The sequence below is a fragment of the Vitis riparia genome, unplaced genomic scaffold, assembly GCF_004353265.1.
Source record: "Vitis riparia cultivar Riparia Gloire de Montpellier isolate 1030 unplaced genomic scaffold, EGFV_Vit.rip_1.0 scaffold613_pilon_pilon, whole genome shotgun sequence".
Taxonomy (NCBI): Eukaryota; Viridiplantae; Streptophyta; class Magnoliopsida; order Vitales; family Vitaceae; genus Vitis; species Vitis riparia.
Genome location: NW_023269711.1, coordinates 75,733 through 96,086, shown reverse-complemented (window position 1 = coordinate 96,086; position 20,354 = coordinate 75,733). Strand labels below are relative to the sequence as shown.

The 20,354-nt window shown below is 32.5% G+C and overlaps 2 protein-coding genes across 3 annotated transcripts; both read left to right on the top strand.

Moving 5' to 3' along the window:
- The first annotated feature begins 15,095 nt into the window (after positions 1–15,095).
- Positions 15,096–17,049, top strand: LOC117910126 (receptor-like protein EIX1). 2 transcript variants are annotated; one of them, XM_034824185.1, is made up of 2 exons: positions 15,096–15,432; positions 16,266–17,049. In XM_034824185.1, the coding sequence occupies exons 1-2, from the start codon at positions 15,129–15,131 to the stop codon at positions 17,009–17,011; spliced, it is 1,050 nt and encodes a 349-aa protein (XP_034680076.1). In that variant the 5' UTR covers positions 15,096–15,128; the 3' UTR covers positions 17,012–17,049. The 2 variants fall into 2 exon arrangements, with proteins under 2 accessions (XP_034680076.1, XP_034680075.1); XM_034824184.1 differs by having other exon boundaries at positions 15,096–15,507.
- A 683-nt stretch (positions 17,050–17,732) lies between these two features.
- LOC117910123 (receptor-like protein 47) lies at positions 17,733–19,073 on the top strand (the record flags this gene model as incomplete). Its single annotated transcript, XM_034824182.1, has 1 exon — positions 17,733–19,073. A coding segment is annotated over one exon (1,263 nt), but the record flags the coding sequence as incomplete, so codon positions are not given.
- Positions 19,074–20,354: the final 1,281 nt, after the last annotated feature.

Sequence of the window (20,354 nt, the reverse complement as noted above, 5' to 3'; positions counted from 1 at the left end):
AAACCTAAACCCATCAACCTTACCTTGAAAAATTCAGTGTTGTTTGATTATCACAGTTGAAAGAAGACCCCACCTACCTTGTTGTGGGGAATAACCAAAAATGTGGTCTACACCCATCTTGGGTGTGTTGCGTCATGGAATGCAACTGAGAATAAGTTCATCTGTCCATGCCATGGATCCCAATACAACAGCAAGGGTCGAGTTATTAGAGGACTTGTTCCTCTGTCATTGGCACTGACGCATGCAGGTATTGATGATGGAAAGGTAGTGTTTGTTCCTTAGGTTAAGACAGATTTCAAAACAGGTGAAGGCCCATGATGGGCCTAAATTGCTTCTCAAAATTATTCATTATTGTCTCATTTGTCTATAACTTAGGCCCAAATCCCAACACCTACTTCACAAACCAACTCCAGCTGATGTCTCTTCATTCTAGCAATGGCAATCAAGGTCATGTTCCTGAAAGTTTGTATCAGGAAGATGAAAATCTAGTTTCTGTATATTAAGAGGAAGAAAAATTACATCTCATGGAGAGGTTCTCTACACTGCTATTTATATTTTCTACTGTAACAAACTACGTTACCAAACTCTAACTACTTGCACAGTTCTTGAGTGATCTCGATCTTGTTGAGTTTTGTTGTTGCAACCGCTATCTTGTTGAGTTTTGTTGTTGTAACCGCCTTTTATTACTGGTGTAGTTGTGACTGTTGCTGGTGCAGTTGTGATCTAGCATCCCCCCACAAGCTCATGGGTTTGGGAACAATAGAGATTTTGGTCCGAAAGCTAAAAAACTGAGAGCTTGAGATATGTTTGGTGAAGATATCAACAATTTGGTTGGAATAGGGAAGATACTAAATACGGAGTTGGTTCTGAAGAACTTTATCACGAATAAAATGAAAACAGAGTTCAATATGCTTTGTTCGTGAGTGAAACACAAGATTGGTAGCAAGATGGGTAGCACTTTGGTTGTCACACCATAGAAGTGGTGGTGTTATAGGAGAAAGACATAACTCGGTGAGTAAAGATTGAATCCATGCAATCTCGGAAGCAACAACAACTAGTCCACGATACTCAAGATTCCACACTGCTCCTTGAAACAATTTTCTGCTTAGTGGATGACCATGAAACCAAGTTTGGTCTAGTGAATATACAATAGCAACTAGTGCTTCTTCTATCATCTAGACAAGAAGCCCAATCTGCATCAGTGTATGCTTGAATGTCCAACGCGAAAGACGGTTGCATGGAAAGACCATAAGAAGCAGTGCCTTTAAGGTAGCGTAAGATGCATTTTATAGCAAGCCAATGTTTGTTGGAAGGGCTACTCATAAACTGGCACGCCTTGTTGATAGCAAATGAAATATCAGGTCTTGTGAGTGTGAGATATTGAAGAGCACCAACTGTGCTCCAATATAGTGTGACATCATGGAAAGGATCTCCATCATGTTTGGATCAATTTTGACCAACTATACCAAGTGTAGAAGCAAACTTGGATTCAAGCATACTAGTATGTTGAAGAAGATCATGGACATATTTGTGTTGATTTAAATGGACTGAGTTTTATGCTTGCATAATCTCTAGACCAAGAAAATAGTGAAAACGACCAAGATCTCGAAGAGCAAATATAGCATTAAGATGAGAAGCAAATGAAAAAACATGATGAGGATCACTACCTGTTACGAGGATGTCATCAACATAGATTAACAAGATAAGCACATCCTTGGCAGTGTGAAGAAAGAACATGGAGTTGTCTGCACGGGAAGCTTGAAAACCCCAACCAAGAAGAGCATGGCTGAGCTTGGTGTACCATGCTCTAGGAGCTTGCTTAAGCCCATAAATAGCTTTGTTAAGTTTGCAGACGTGAGTAGGAAACCGAGTGTTGATAAAACCAGGTGGTTGGCTCATGAAGACCCGCTCTTGGAGGTCACCGTTGAGGAAGGCGTTTTGTACATCAAGCTAACGAATTTTCCAATTATATGAGATAGCTAGAGCAAGCACTATTCTGATGGTTGAAGCTTTGACAATGAGGTTGAAGGTCTCAAAGTAGTCAAGGCCATGTGTTTGGGTAAAACCTTTGGCAACTAGGCGAGCCTTGTAACGAGCAATGGTGCCATTCGGGTTATGTTTTAATTTGTAGACCCATTTTCAATCAATAATATTAGCATTTTGAGAAACAAGAACTAGATTCCATGTTTTGTTTTTGAGTAGAGCATCATACTCTTGTTGCATAGCCTTGGTCTAGTAGATACTTTTGGAAGCCTGAGCAAATGTTGCTAGTTTAGTGGGCATGTGAGATAAGAAAGCCTTCTTTTTTGCAATGCCATTCTTGACACGCGTGATTATATGATGACTATTAATAATGGGAGGATGTTGAGAAACATTGTTGTGTATAGTAGGATGTAGTTAGAAGATCAGTGAAGTGGTGAAGACAAAGATGGGGATTTATGTTGTTGAGCATCAAGAGAATGTAAAGTAGGAGAAGGGGACATGTGTATGGGAAGAAAAACAAGAGTGGAAACAGAAAAACTAGGATTAGAAGAAGTTGAAGGTGATAGAGTTGGAAAGACTGATTCATGAAAGACAACATGTCTGGTTATGTATAATCTGGTAGTTTTTGGATCGAAACATAAATATCCCTTGTGACTGTTGCTATAGCCAAAAAAGATGCACTAAGTATAACAATATTGCAATTTGTGCTTATTATATGGTATAATGTATGGGTAGCAAAGACAACCGAATGTCTTGAGAAAATGATAATCAAGAGTTTTCCCAAAAAGAGTTTGAAAGGGAGATTGATATTTAAGCACCTTGGTAGGTAGACGGTTGATGAGAAATATAGCAGTATGGAAAGCCTACAACCAAAAGAGAAAGGTAAGGAGGCTTTAGCTAGAAGAGCAAGACCAGTTTCTATAACATGTCATAGTTTCCGCTCGACTTGCCTATTATGTTTAGGTGTGTATGAGTAGGAGAACCCATGTTCAATGCCATGAGCAGCAAGATAGGAAGAAAATGCTTTGAATTCACCACCATTATTTGATTGTAGGCTCTTAATTTTGAAGTCAAGTTGTTTTTCCACTGAAGTGTGAAATTTTACAAACATTGGAAGTGCTTGATCTTTGGTGTGTAGTGGATAAATCCAAGAAAATCTAGAGAAATCGTCTATGAGTAGTAGAAAAAATCGTGCACCAGAAGTAGATGGAGTGGGTGTAGGACCCCAGATATCAGCATTAACAAGTGCTAAAGGATGAGATGCTCTTGACATAGACAACGGAAATCGTAGCTTGTGACTTTTGGCATATTGGCAGGCGCCACAAATTTGGAGTTTATTACATTGATAAGGGATATTACAATTGTTGAAAGCATGTTTCAATATATCTTCAGCAGGATGGCCCAATCGAGAATGCCAAAGCTCAGTCGTGGAATTTGAAGATGAAGAGTTGTTGAAACTGGAGAACAAGCAATCTGTAGAGGAGCTAAAACTGGTAGAAAACTTATACAATCCTCATTCAAGATGACCTTTGAGAAGAACTTTCTTGGTAACCTGCTCTTTGACAAGAAAGAACTGATGATGAAACTCAACAAATGTATTGTTGTCAGCATAGAATTGAGAGACACTAACAAGGTTGGTTGCAAGATAAGGTGCATGAAGAACTCTTTTTAATTGAAACACTTTAGAAGGAGACTGAAAATTTTTACTATCAATATGAAGAATAGAAAGTTGCGTACCTTGTCATTGCCATTATATGATTGTAAATGGTCCAGAGAGGTGGTTTGAGAAAGATGATGAGTGGCGCCAATGTCATGGTGTGGGCTTGATCTTGGTTGTTGTTAGTTGCATGGGATTTGGTTTCAGAATTGTTATTTACCCCTTGGAAGTTTATATCAAAACGATGATAACACCGAGCCACAACATGTCCAAACTTTTGCAAAGTTGACATTGAGGGCGATTTTGAGAGGCTGAGTTTCTGTTTTCATGAGAGTTACGTCCGGGGTTGAAGATTCTGCTATTGTTTCCTGAGAAATTTTGATTGGAATTCCTTCTGTTTTTATGGTGATATGATGATGTGGTAGTGAGGTTTGCAAATATTACATTGTCTTCTGTTGAATTCTGAAGATTCAGACGCTGTTCATAGGTTAACATAATACTGTGCGCCATATGCAGTGAAACTTCATCTTCTCTTGCTATAAGAGAGGCCACAATGGAATTATATTCTACACCAAGCCCTCCTAGCAGTTGCAGAATATGATCTCTATTGTGTACCAGTTCTCCAATGGCAGTTAAGTTGTCAACCAGATTCTTCAACTTGAGGATGTAATCCATCATTGAAAGAGATCATTTCTTCGTGGTCTGAAATTCTAGGCATCACCCGAGCTTTGGATGAAGCCAAGAAGAACTTTTCCAAAGTAAACCATGCTTCATGGGAGGTTTGATACCCTATTATTTGTCCCATAATTTTTGAAGTGAGTAAGGAGTAAATCCAACTGAGGATCATTCGGTCAAATCTTCGCCAAAGAATAAATTCTGGATTCGTTTCACCATTGCTTGTTGTTTTTGAAAGACAAACTGTCAGACCTTCAATGTGATCTTCAAAGTCGTTTCATAGGTCTTGTTGTTGCAACCGCCATCTTGTTGAGTTCTGTTGTTGCAACCGCTTTTTGTTGTTGGTGAAGTTGTGATTGTTGCTGGTGCAGTTGTGATCTATCAGTTCCAACAACACGGTTAGCGTCCTTTCCGTCCTTAGAACTATGGGTATTTCTCCAAGTTGATCAGATGGTTTGGCTTATTTGGACAAAACCATGTCTACTTGTGATCCTTTGAAGAGTCCGGAATTCAAATGCGTCAACAATCATGACGCTTCCGCAGCTTGTGTAATTCTCGTGTCTCCTATGCGAGACGCTAACCATGGCTTGGTTTTATCCTCTGCCCGTTACTTTTTCGTTTCCCGACTTCATCACTGGGTGAGGTTTCATAATATGGAACTATGTTGCGTTAAAGTTCATTTATGTTGATCTACATCACCAGCTAGATTTTGTTTTTGCTCAGTTTGTAGTCACAAAATGGAAGGAAGAACAGAACTTGATGAAATTGAGAATCTTCTTCGTGAAATAACTAACGCTACTTGGGAATTCTATTTCCTCTAATATTGTCAACAAATTGAACAAGGCTCACGGGCAATAGTTGATGCTTCTTATGATTCCCCCTGAGACAACCAATTTGCCCTTCAGAACCCATCTCACTAGCTTCCTTCTGGTTACTTGATTCAAGATGTGCCTAGTGGATATTCCAAGATTACTTGGTGGGAATATGTGGAGATCGAAGGCAAAACCCCAACTCACTAGCCGTTCCACAGAGGATGTGTGAGAGATTTGCTTGTTTGATGGTTGAAGGAACTTCAACTTAGGAATTCAAGGGGCGTTAGAATGTGCAGTTTCAAGGTGAAATCCGTGAGAAGTGTGTGGAAGGTCAAGGTCAAATGAAGCCAGTTTTCTTTATGGTTAATCCAGAGAGTACCCTAGGCCCCACTTTGCATGGTCACCCTTGATGCTGGTGCAAGTGCACATGGTACCCTATTTCTTGATGTATGCTTTCAAATTTGATTTTCAAAAATCTAGTATTTAAATAATTGAAACTCCTTAATTCTTAGTTTTGTTATTCATCCTTGAAATTATAGGCCAATAAAAATCCAACTTTTAATAAATTAATTTGCTGCCAAGGGTGTAAATAAGGGTGGTTCAGTCAGTTTTTGGATTAAAAAAAAAAACAAATTGAACCGATAGAGTCAATTTAAATGTGATAAAAACCGAACCAATTAGATTTTGAGTGAAAAAACCAAACCAAACCAATCATTTTGAGGTCGGTTTGGTTCGGTTTTTATGGATTGATTTTGACCCAACTTAATAACATTTTTTAGTCCTAAATCCCATTAATTTGAATTTATATTAGACCTTAAGTCTAATTTATTTTTAAAATTAATTGAAACAAATTTGGAATTAAAGTTAAAAATATATTAAATGCATTTAGAATTAATTTGACCATAATATAAAAATAATAAATTACTTTAATAAAATCTAATGTAAAAAAATTATCAAATATAAATTTTAGAATATTGGTTTGGTTTGGTTTTTATCGGTTAGGAGACAAGAAAATCGAAAACCAAACCAACCTTTTTTATTTTTGAAAACCGAACCAATATGATCGTTTTTTGGTTGGTTTGGATTACTTTGTCAATTTTTTTTATTTTGCTTAAAGCCCTATTTGCTGTCATTTTCCTTCGGCAAGCACTTTTCACTTAATTTGTTTTTAATAATTTGTTTATTTTCTCATTTTTAATAAACATAAATAAATTTATAATTCCTAAATTAATGAAATTTATATCATTAATCCATGCAGAAATAGATTGGGCAATGATGGGACCCAATATACATGACGTACTCCTTTGTTAATTGATTCTAATTACTGTTTGTGTTAAATAAATGACTGATTTTGCCTTGCTCTGGAATATACATAAGATATTTTATGCTTATTATTGTTGTGCACTAACTTTGTCTTTTCTTAAAGCATATTATTGCTCGTTGCTAAGGTACACTCTAAATCTATCTAGCTTGCTTATTCCTCATTATTATCATGATCATCCTCAGTATCCATCAAACTAACTAATCAATCACCATAATTGTCTTCCCTTAATTAGTAAAGACCTACTTTAGGGCTTAGAGGGATGTTACAATTTATTATCGTATCTTCTTGATAAGTAACCTGACCTCCGGACCCGACTCGGTTTTCATAAACCCATTTTTCCTTTCAAGAGTTAGACTTATGGTTTTTCTTTCTTATTTTGTTTACCCTTTAAAAAAATAAAACAAAAATTAGTGACGACTCCAATTTAAAAAAAAAAAATCAAATTTTCACAAATACAAAAGTGAGTCTTGCCATAGAGTGGGAACGCATGTGAAAATGTTGGTTTACAATCCACCATGGATTTGGGTCTCTTAATATCTAGTATAAAAAAACTTCTAATTGATTAATTAACCTAACATGACTCCACATGACTCCAATTAATCAATTAGCCCAATTCAAAAATATCATTCTAATCAATTAGTCTAGTCTTAGTTAAGGCCTTTTTCTTCCTATTCAAGCCACCACAATACAAAACCATTCCAAGGATTAAGTGTTGTGTGATTTTCTCCAAGACCATTTCATTTTGAAGATACATTTTTCAAGAAAACGTTTTGTTACAAGAGATTATGAAAATAGTAATTCAATTGACAGTCATAAATGGAACCATCTCAAGCATATGAAAGGATTGAATCAATAAAACCCTTGTTCATTCTACATAAAGGACGAAGACTAAGGGCATTTTGCAATTACATGAAAACTTGCAGGATTGGGAGTGAAGGAAATCCTCATTTGTTTAATCAATATATACAGTAAATTGATGATCACAAAGTTTGAGCTAGAGACAATATTTACAATGATAACGAATATGATTAATAATAAAGCTATATGAATTTTGTAAATATGAGGAACTTGTAAACTCTAATCACTGAATGAGATGTATCACTACAAGATAATCAACAAATCAAAAGCTTCAAGTTAGTTTCATAAGTTAACTGCATATAAGAAATCCTAACACCTAATGAATTTAACTCTTATGAACATGTTCTTAAATCCCAAAACTTTCAAACATAAACTCCATATCAAAAAACTTAGTCTTCCTTCTTCATTAGACAATTTTGAGCAAACAAGTGTTTCTTTGTCAGTAGAAAATGGGAGAGCTAGATTTTTGTGAGCATTATATGTTTGAGAAAAATGTTGGATTAGATTGAGTATAACTACTCACAATATTAAACATACTTTAGATTACATCATCTAGGTCTTTGAGGTCCTTGTTAGGTTATATCACATGTTGGTGGAACATATATATTGAGCTTCATTGATGATTACTTTAGAAAGGTTTGGATATATATCTTGAAACATAAGAGTGATGTCTTTGAGAAGTTCAAGCAATAGAAAAATATGATGGAGAAACATATGGGAAAACAAATTGCTTAAGAATTGACAGTAACATGGAATTTAGTGGAAAAGATTTTAACAAGTAGTGTAATATTAAAGATAATGGAGAAACATATGGGAAAACAAATTGCTTGAGAATTGACAATTACATGGAATTTAGTGGAAAAGATTTTAATGAGTAGTGCAATATTAAAGATAATGTGAGACATAGTTAGACATACTCTACAACATAATGGTGTTGCAAATAAGATGAATAGAACCCTTTCAAAGAGAGCATCGTGCACACTTTTGAATGTAGGGTTATGAAAGGAATTTTGACTTAAAACAATTAATTTAACTTGTTATATTGTGAATGGACATCCTACATATTAATTATAAGACTTTTTAATAGGAATGGTTTGGTTTCTTTACTAACTATACAAATTTAAGAATTTTTTGGTGTCCTCATGTGAATAAAGGTAAGTTGGAACCAAAGGTAAGAAAATGCATATTTTTAGGATATGGAGAAGGTGTACGCAAAAGGGTATATGTTGTGTCCCCATATTCAAAATCTTTTAGTTTTCTTATTAGTACAAATGTGACCCTTGATGAGGCTATAATGATGAATCCTAGGAAGAAGCCATTTGATACAAAAAAACAACATCGATGTGAGAGAGAAAAGTGGAGCTCAAGCCTAAAGCTTGAGGAACTATAGGAAAGAATTTAGTAATGGCAAATGAAGAAGACGTTCAACATAGAGATAATAAGGAAAATGCATAACAGGAGTAACAATACAATTTAACCAAGATAAAACGAAAAGGTAGATAAAGGTATGCTAGTGATGGTAGACACTAGTAAAAAGATCATTGTAGTGGCCAAGAAACCAATTAATGTGTTTTGAACTTAATTGGTTACTACAACATTTAAAGACCCTTTGAGAGCATGAGTGCAAATTGACATGAAATACTTTCAATTTTGTTTTAATCTTAGGATTTAAGCCAAGGTGGAAATTGTTAGAACGTATCTCAAATTCTCTTTTGAGACAATTTTGTAATTCTTTGATATTTTCCCATCAAGATACATTTTTGCAAGAGACTTTCCATTATTATGAAGAAAATTTACTAGAAATCTTTAATAACTATATAGTTTTTATATTGAATATTTATATGTTATCAGGAAAATAAGAACAAGTTTTGACTCAAAGAGAGTTTTCTTTTTTTAAGAGTGGTAGGAGGTTGGGAGGAGATGTGGTAATTGTGACTTTAGGATTTGAGAGTTCTAGGATTATAATCCCTTTGAACTTTTTCAATTTTACTTGTTTATGTAAACCTTATACAGAACCATGTAAGTCATTATGTGCTTTGTATGTTTTTTGGTTTTTATTCTCTTTGTTTTCTTCTCCATGTTATTATTCTCTATCATGGTTTTTTACATCATTTTATTTTTAGGAAAGAAAACCATCTTTATAGTGAGTGAAAAAGGAAAAAGAAAGACTGGAATGACCATATGCTTCCAACTCCTATTTATTAAGTTATATATATTTAATTTATAAGACTAATCAGACAATAAAGTGGCTTGACATTTATTGTTTGAATTTGAAATCACTTAACATTCTAACTGTAATCTATGTATATATAGACAATATAATACTCTAACCACTTATTTGAATATGTTTCTAGGAAAATTTGTCAAAGTTTTTTTTTTTAGTTTAAAAATATAAATTTATTGTAATTCCAAACATTATGAAGTTTTTTTAGTTGCATCTAAAATCTTGATGCATTAGTTATTATTCTTAGGTTTTTCCAAACTTTCAATTGGTGTTCAATCTCATGATTTCATGTAGAAATTTCTCACACAATCTTGTCATTCTTGTCTTCTAAAATGATTATTAACCCTCATGCATGAATGAAATTTTACACCAAAGATAGAATTATAATTAGAAATTAAAATTTTAGCATAGAAATAAATTGGGTCATCATAACTTAATTAATAAAGAAATTATGAAGTTAAATTATCTTATGTCTAAATGTATAATTTAGTGACTGGAAACTAAATTTATTTAACCACAACTAATTGATACTTTGTAAAAGCACAAAATGGATTAGGTAATTTTTAAATTTTTCTAGCACTTCCATGTGAGGAAATGAATTGCTAGTGTAAAATAATTTTTAACAAGAAATTTTCATTTTTAAAGAAGTTAAAAATACAAAGATATCTAGTATTTACAAATATTAATCAAAGTCCTATAAAATTTAAAATGCAATTTACACATTCAAATAGTTCTTAAAATGAAAGGAGAAAAAAGCTTAAGGAGTGGTTTGCTAAAATTTGTTGACAAGAATTGAAATCTTAATTTACATATCTTTACTTTTATATTTTTGGAGTCATAGACAATTACAAGGCTCTAATCTAGATTACCCAAACATAAGAGTTAAAGTCAAGCTAATGCAAAATTTTCTATGGCCACCTTGGTAGACACGGCATAAACATTGAATAAATTAATGAATGAGGAAAATAATTTCTTTAATTTCTCTTGAATCTTATTCAAAGCTGATTTGATTACTTTATATTGCATGATAGACATGACATGATAAAAATGTCTTTAAAAAATGGTCACAATATTTGGATACTTTAAATAGTTGATTTGTTAATTGGATTGGATTGTCTAGTGCTGAGCTAGCTTTGATGGGCTTATCAATCTATCAGAAATGATAACCTCATCATAGAAATTTTCAAAATTTTAAGATATTTTATTTATTTTGAGGTGGTATGCTATTGTTGATGCGTTACTGATTATTTTATCTTATTTTTCCTTATTTTTTTTACAAGATTGTGAAATATTACTAATTCATAGGACAACATGAAGACTATGATATTTTGAGGAAGGTTTTTTCATGACTCAATTTATAGGGCTAATGTCATCTATATGTTCATATTATTATTCTTAGTAGTTAACTAATTAAGAGGCCGTTATTTCTTGTGTGGGACAAGTAGTAGCAAAGTCATGCTCATAGGGAAAACGAGACATCAAGCAAAGTTAAAGTTTGGGTCAACATAATTAAGTCTCTCATTTGGAAAAAAAAAAAAAAAGATAATAGATTTAGATGATGTTTTTTTTTTTTTTTTAGATCTAAATAGAACTTAATTTAACTTAGTTCTAGATACAACTTAAAAGTATTTAATATTAAGTTATTTGTTTTTTCACAATGTGAGTTAGGTATGAGGGGTTAGAAGTGTGAATCGGTTAACTTTTTAGATTAAGTAAAAAGTCATATATTTTAGTTTTTTCTATTCAATTCTAAATATTGATAAATAAGTTAAATGTTAAAAAGAACAAATTAAAAACAGATAATCAAAGTCTTGAAAGTAAATTGCATTCAGTATTAAGTTAAAAAAACATACATCACCTAAATCTTTTTCCTTGGAAATTTAAAAAAAAAAAATTAGTTGCCAATTCAACTTCTTACTTCATATACACAATTTGAACTAGGAAGATTTTATTATTTTTCAAATAGGTGCTTGGTGATCTATATCACCATGTCAAATATACACAATTTGAACTTGGAAGATTTTATTATTTTTAAACCAAATGCTTGGTGATCTATATTATCATGTCAAATTATCAGAGCCTACCATGCATGGTATCAAAATTTTAACTTAGGATAGGTTAGGCATTTAAATTTCATCAATGTTTATTATTCTCATTTATATATATATGCTATTAGTGAAATGAAGTGTTACGTTCTTAACCTAAGTCCTTAACAGTTTTGATCAAATTATTGCCTTAATAGACCATATTTAAGGATCAAGCTTGGAAATATATATTTAAGTTATAATCAAGTAGTAATAAGATTGATCATTCAATATTGTGGGATTAGCTAACCCAACAAATTAGGTGAAATATAGAAGCCTTGATAATCATTAATTCAAACTCCCATATCACTTACAAGTTCAAATAGAAAATTTTGTTAATTAATGCATTACAAATTTGAAGGTAATTAATTCATGGAAAGAATATTACTGCTTGATAATAAAGTTTAAATAAAGGTAATTGTTAAAGCTCTAGCCTTATTTAAGTAGTTGATATGATTAAAAATGGTTCCTTTAATGAATGAGAAGATTGTTCTTGACTTCATAATTAGATTAATTAATTCATATATTATCATTTAATATACATCCTTGCATTGGAGTAAAGAGTACATTTTGTTTTGTGCAAGAAGACAAGAGGACACAACACCAAAAATAAAGTTTTTAAGGAAGATAGCAACTTTTTTGTCCTTATGTTTTTGGACTTTGAATTATTATTCTTTACATTTCAATTAGATTAATTAATAAAGTTCTTGACTTCATAATTAGATTAATTAATTCATATTTTATCATTTAATATACATCCTTGCATTGGAGTAAGGAGTACGTTTTGTTTTGTGCAAGAGGACAACAGGACACGACTCCAAAAATAAAGTTTTTAAGTGAAGATAACAACTTTTTTGTTTTTATTTTTTTGGACTTTGAATTATTATTCTTTACATTTCAATTAGAGGTGGAAGACTCTACCGAAAGCAAAATTTTGACAACGTATGCTTAAAAAAGAAAGACTATAAAGAAAGAAAGGAGAAAGAAAGGGGCGGCTGTCATTTTCATCTTATGGCTTCTAGTTGAATTATCTTCTATATCTAAAGGAATGAGAACAAAAAAAATAAATAAATAATCTTTTTTCTAATTTTTTATTTTATTTTTTCAAAAAATTAAGAATATATGAATATCTACTATTTACAAATATTCATCAAAGTCTTATAACTTTGAAAATGCAATTGACACTTTCAAATGGTTCTTAAAATGAAGAGAAAAAAAAAACTTAGAATCATTATTACAAGAACACAAATTTTAATTTTATATATTCTGAAGTGGTTTGCTAAAATTTGTTGATATGAATTGAATTTTTAATTTATATGTCTTTTTTTTTTTTCTTTTTTTTTTTGTGGATCACAAACAATTGAAAAGGCTTGAATCTTGATGACCCAAACATAAAGTTGAAGTCAATCCAATGCAAATTTTGCTTAATGAGGAACCAAGAGGCGACAAAAATATATTAAAGTGATTGAAGAAAAAGTGGTTGGAAAAGGTCACCCAACCCGGAAAGTGAATTGGTCAGCAATTGAATCTATTCAATTGGTTGGTCCAGTCCATTTTTCAAAATATTGCTAAAAAGAAAGGAAAGGTGCTTATCACTATCATCCACATGGTTTCTAGTTGAATTATCTTCTATATATATCTCTACATCCAAAGGAATGACTACACCATAAAAAAGAGATAATAGGTAAGATCCTACTCTACTAATAATCTCAAGTTGTTCAAAGTGTTTCTCTTTATCTAATGCTTCAAGTTTTTCTTGTAGGTGATTTCTGTAATTAGAATGTTTTGATCAATAGCAATCATCAAAGCATATTTGATATTTATTGAGATGATTCCAATTATATTTTCTTTGACATGTATTCAAGTATGTTGGTTACTTGGAAATTTTTAATCTTTCTAAACAAATGATTGGTTAAGTTAAATATGTTATTAATTCTCTGATGTCTTGATTCCATTACGAATTGAATTTTTTCACTATTTTTATTGTTGTGTTGGAACTTAAGTTCACTTGTTTCTATAGGTGTTCCCAGATGGAGAAAATTTTAATTCTCGGTTTCCTTTTGATCATTCTATGTTTAATAATAAGAAAACTTGCTTGTAAAGGTGAAACCAATTTGGGAAATTGCTTAAAACTTATAGAGATGCTTTTCAAAAATGGTCTCAAAAGTTCTAACAGATGGCTTTCATCATGGGGAGGGCTTGATTGTTGTCAATGGGAAGGAATTGATTATGAAAATAAAACAAGAGCCATTATTTTAGTTGATTTTCATAACCCATATTCTCCCATGGAAGCATATGAGAATGGGACCTCTATGACCTTGTGTGGAGAGATTAGACCTTCATTGATAGAACTCAAATCCTTGAGATATTTAGATTTGAGTGACAACTCATTTTAATGTATTCCAATTCCTTAATTCTTTGTATCTTTGAAGAATTTAGAATATCTAAACCTATCAAATTGTGGGTTCAATGGAGCAATTCCTCCTGGTCTAAGAAACCTCTCTAATTTGAAATTTCTCGATCCTTCTAGCCATCAATATTTTGATTTATTTGTTAATTTTGAATCCTGTGATTTATATGTTAATGATCTCAAATGGATCACTAGTCCTGTTTTACTTAACCAATAATAACAAGTTGTCTCTAGTGTTTTCCTCTATCTAATGCTTCCAAGCTTATCTTGTGTTTGATTAGCAACAATCATCATACCATATTTGATATGGATAACTATTCAAGTATTCCATCCACTTGACATTTTTTGATCTTATTAAACTTATGATTGATTAAAATAAATGTGTTATTTAGTATCCAATATCTTGATGTTTTAGTTACTTATCAAATTTCATCACTATTTTGATTCTTCTGTTGGAACTTAATATTAATTACTTACTTCTATAGGTGTTCTCGGATGGAGAAAAATTCAATTCTTGGTTTCCTTTTGGTCATTCTATGTTTAATAATAAGAGATCTAGCTTGTAAGGGTGAAACCCTTAAGGGAGATTGCTTAAGAGTCGATCGAGAAGCTCTTCTTGACTTCAAAAATGGTCTTAAAGATTCTAACAATCGACTTTCATCATGGACAGGAGGCCATTGTTGTCAATGGGAGGGAATTGGTTGCAAAAACAACACAGGAGTTGTTATTTCAATCAATCTTCATAACCCATATTCTCCTAAAGAAACATATGAGAATTGGAGCTCAATGAAATTAAGCGGGGAGATTTGACCTTCTTTGATAGAACTCAAATCCTTGAGATATTTAGATTTGAGTGGCAACTCATTTGAGCATATCCCAATCCCTAAATTCTTTGGATCTTTGAAGAAATTATGGTATCTAAACTTATCAAATGGTGGATTCAATGGTGCAATTCCTCCAACATTAGGAAACCTTTCTAATTTGCAATTTCTTGATCTTTCTTCCAATGAATTTCAAAAGTTATTATTTGTTAAGGACCTTGAATGGATGACTAGTCTTGTTTCCTTAAGGCATCTCAAGTTGAACTATGTCAACCTGTCAATGGTCGGATCTCATTGGATGGAGGTATTCAACAAGCTTTCATTTTTAACAGAGTTGCACCTACAAGATTGTGGGCTCTCTGGTTCAATTTCATCTCTAAACTCTATCAATTTTACTTCACTGTCTATCATAAGCATCAGTGGCAACTCTTTCCAGTCAAAGTTCCCAATATGGCTTCTAAACCTTAGCAGCCTTGTATACATTGATGTAAGCTCTAATCAGTTATATGGGCAGATTTCACCTGGCCTTGGGGAACTACCTAACTTGCAGCACTTGGATCTATCTTGGAATGAAAATCTCACAGGTAGTTGCTCTCAACTGTTAAGCGGAAGCTGGAAGAAGATAGAATTTCTGAATTTGGCAATCAATAAATTTCTTGGTACGTTTTTGGCTTAGAAAAATTATATTGCTTATTGATTTTGATACATCAAAATAATGTAGTGGTTCTACAGTTTAACACTTGTTTTTAAAAAATATTTCGCATTAAATTATTCTGACTTTCCAATAATCTCTTACTTTTATCATTAGACCATCAAAGCAAGTTCAATTATCTTCTCACCACTCATTAAATTATTTTCTCATAAACTCTCTTTCTTTTTTTTTTTAAAATTATTTTAAATTAAATTATTTTAACTCTTGATTATGCATGATTTGTCATAAATTCATTGTACAATTGACCAATAAAGGGAACTTTTTAGGGCTTTTGATGTATTTGAAAGATTACACTACAAAATCTAGGTTTTGGTTGTAAACAATTTTTAAAATAGTTTTCTAAAATAATTTTTTGAGTTTTTTTATAATAGTTTTACAAATATTGTAATGTATTTGGTTTCTTGTAAACATTTTTAAAATATTTTTTCAAAATCAAATTTTGAGTTTTTTATAATAATTTTTACAAATATTATATTATATTTTGAAACAAAATTTTGTTTGGAAACTTTAATTTCTAAAACCAATATTCTCAATTTATTCCATGCAGACACTTGTTTCTAAAAATATTTTAAATTATCTTTTCTCCGTTCATTTGATAATGCATTAAGAAGGCAAAGTTTCTTACTTTTCTCGTGAACTTTCTTATTTTTCATAAAACAATTTATTAAAAACAAATTATTTTAATACTCTTGATGATAATTGCAGGTACAATTCCAACCTCCATCGGAAGTTTTTGCAACTTAAAACATTTGGATTTGGGTATCAATACCTTGACAGGAAGTTTCTCTGAGTTTCTCGAAGATATCAAAAATTGCAGTTCTGAAGGTCCTTTACCAGAACTGGGGTATTTGGACTTGTTCGGGAATCAATTAGTGGGCAGATTGCCAGAACGGTTGAGTCAGCTGGAAAAACTTACATATCTGGATCTATCTGGTAACAAGCTTCAAGGCCCTATCCCTGCTTCTTTTGGGACATTCAAAAATCTGAATGTAATGAGGCTTGGATGGAATGAACTGAATGGGAGTCTCCCAGTTAGTTTTGGACAACTTTCTGAATTGGTTGTATTGAAAGTTTATGGGAATCGCTTGACTGGAATTCTTTCTGAAGAACATTTTTCAAAGTTAAGTAAGTTGAAGTCTCTGTGGATGGATGGATATTCAGGTCTCGTTTTGAATGTTAGTTCCACCTGGGTCCCCCCATTCCAAATCACTGATCTGAGTATGGCTTCATGCAATTTAGGCCCTTCATTCCCGACTTGGCTTAGGTCTCAAAAGGAGCTCTCCTATCTAGATTTGTCAAATGCTAGCATCTCAGGTTCCATACCCAAGTGGTTTTGGAATATTTCTTTCAATCTGCAGTACTTAATTCTTTCTCACAATCAGTTACAAGGTCAGCTACCAAATTCATTAAAATTTTCTCCTGGTAATCGTGTATATATTGATTCCATGTAAACACTTGTTTTTAAAAAATATTTTAAATTATCTTTTTTCCACTCATTTGATTTATTATACATTTTTTGAAAATTCATTTCTCTTGAAATTTCTTATTTTTCATAAAATAAATAAATGAAATTATTTTAATACTCTTAATACCTTGACAGGAATTCTTTCTGAAGAACATTTTTCAAAGTTGAGTAAGCTGAAGACATTGTCGATAAGCGGAAATTCAGGTCTCATTTTGAATGTTAGTTCCACCTGGGTCCCCCCATTCCAAATCACTGATCTGAGTATGGCTTCATGCAATTTAGGCCCTTCATTCCCGACTTGGCTTAGGTCTCAAAAGGAGCTCTCCTATCTAGATTTGTCAAATGCTAGCATCTCAGGTTCCATACCCAAGTGGTTTTGGAATATTTCTTTTAACCTGTGGTACTTAAGCCTTTCTGACAATCAGTTACAAGGTCAGCTACCAAATTCATTAAAATTTCCTTCTGTGATGATGCATCTATTGATTTCAGTTACAACCTCTTTGAGGGACCTATTCCTTTTTCAATCAAAGGGGTCTATTTACTAGATCTCTCCCACAATAAATTTTCTGGCCCTATCCCACTGAGCAGAGGTGAATCTATGTTAGACTTGAATTACCTTTTCCTTTCGAAAATCAAATAACAGGGACCATCCCAGATTCCATAGGACACATCACCTCTCTTCAAGTCATTGATTTTTCAAGGAATAATTTGATGGAAGCATTCCTTCTACCATAAATAATTGCTCTAGCCTAATTGTTCTAGACCTTGGAAATAACAATTTATCTGGGACCATCCCAGATTCCATAGGACACATCACCTCTCTTCAAGTCATTGATTTTTCAAGGAATAATTTGACTGGAAGCCTTCCTTATACCATAGGTAATTGCTCTAGCCTAATTGTTCTTGACCTTGGAAATAACAATTTATCTGGGATAATACCAAAGTCGTTGGGCCAATTACAATGGCTCGAATCATTGCATCTGAACGACAACAAGCTTTCAGGAGAGCTCCCCTCATCTTTCCAAAATTTATCAAGGTTGGAACTCCTTGATCTCAGTTATAACCAATTATCGGGTAAGGTTCCTTCATGGATTGGAACTGCTTTCATAAATCTTGTAATACTCAACTTGAGGTCAAATGTATTTTTTGGAAGACTTCCCTCCCAACTTTCAAATTTAAGCTCCCTGCATGTCTTAGACCTTGCACAAAATAATCTAATGGGTGAAATTCCAGTCACTTTGGTTGAGCTTAAAGCCATGGTTCCGGAGTATAACAAGAATAGATATCCTTTGTATGACAATGTGAGCAACTCTCAGTATGAAGAACGATTGGTGGTGATTATGAAAGGTCAAAGTCTTGAATACACCAGGACTCTTTCTCTTGTTGTAGGCATAGACCTATCCGATAATAATTTAAATGGAGAGCTTCCCCAAGAAATAACAAAATTGTTTGGTTTGCTGGTTTTGAACTTGTCTGGGAATCACATCAGTGGCCAAATTCCTGAAAGGATTTCAATGTTGCACCAGTTATTATCTCTTGATTTGTCAAGGAATAAGCTTTCCGGCAGCATTCCTTTAAGCATGGTTTCATTAACATTCTTGAGTTATTTGAATCTATCGAGTAATAATTTCTCTGGTAAGATCCCCTTTATAGGGCAAATGACAACCTTCAATGAGTCAGCCTTTGTTGGAAACCCTAATCTTTGTGGAGCTCCATTGGTCACAAAATGCCAAGATGAAGATCTAGATAAAAAGTATAGTGCTATTGAGGACAAAAATGATGGTGGTTATATTGTTCAATGGTTTTACTTGAGTGTTGGCTTGGGATTTGCGATGGGTATTTTAGTTCCATATTTTGTTTTGGCAACAAGGAAATCTTGGTGTGAGACCTACTTTGATTTTGTGGATAAAATTGTCAAATGGTTGTTGAGAGGAAGAGCAACCTATGCCAAAGATCACCTGCGAAGGTAATAAATTTTGTTTGTAGATCTTTATATGCTCTATGTATAATTACAAACTTTGAAAGTGAATTTCATTACAGTTGCAATAAAAAGCAAAATTTCTCTTTTAATTTATTTAAAGAGAAATTTCTTGATATAAAAAGGACCTTTATTAAGATCAATAGTGATTCTCAAAGGTTATAGCTTGTTTAACTACTAAAAAAAGAGTATGTTATCCCTTTGTGGATAAAATTTATAGTAGCCCTTAAAAAATATTAAAAATGAATAGAAGAAATTTCCAATTTCAAATTTTCAACTTCTCTTTGAAAATATAATTATTAGTTATGTTTCCACTACCTTATTAAATTTGAGTACGATATGATGATCGACCAATGTAAGATATTTTAATTATTTGTCCCAACTATATTTCTTTATTAACCTAAATCTATGACCTTTTTCTCCCTTTTTGGTGTCTACAGAATTCTAGTTAATTTTGACAAAAAGTGGCTAAAATTTATAATTGGGAAAAAAAAAGTAGTATGGTTTTTTTTTTTCAATCAAATTAAGCAGATCATAACTTTTTGAATGGTGAAAAACAAGAAGAAAAGATGTGTGTTTTTATACAACATACCCACATTTTACATCACTTTTGAGCTAACTTATTTAATCTAATCCATTCCCTAAGCTTCCTAAGGATGAGAATGCTTTAGATTATATGTAGGCCTTGTTTGGATAGTATTTTCCTTCTACCCAAAATTGAATGCATAACCCATAATCCTTAGTACAACAAAACTTTTATTAAATTGAAGAGTCTTAAAATCTTAATTTTCTGTAAGTATTTAACTTAATTTTATCCATCTTCTACATTATATGTATTTTTTGCTCAATTAAAACGACTTGTATTCACCAAAACATGAATATTTAAACAAATCAGCTCCACCCATGTATCAAATTCAAACTTGGTCATAGAAGTTTTAGTTAACAAACATCATTCTACCATATGAAGGCAACAAATGATAACAACAGCCAAAAGCGGATTGTGTCACATATCTTCTCTAAAATGGATCAAAACCAAAAATGAAGTTTCAAAAGTGAGAAAATCACACATGTTAGACCGAAGAACTCATCAACCTACAAAGAACCGCGACAAAACCCCATTTCTTCTTAGCACAGTCGTTCCTTTGTCTATCATGAGACTAGTTATTTCTCAATCAAATTCACAACCCGTTTTAGTGCCAATTCCATTTGTTGTGTCTCTGACTCTTACTCCTCTATCCATGGGAATTGAGTTTGAGACACCATCCACTAGAGCATACACCATTCCTCCAACTATATTCTTCTAGTTTGCAACTACATTCTATAACTATATTATAACGAAAAATAGTTGAAC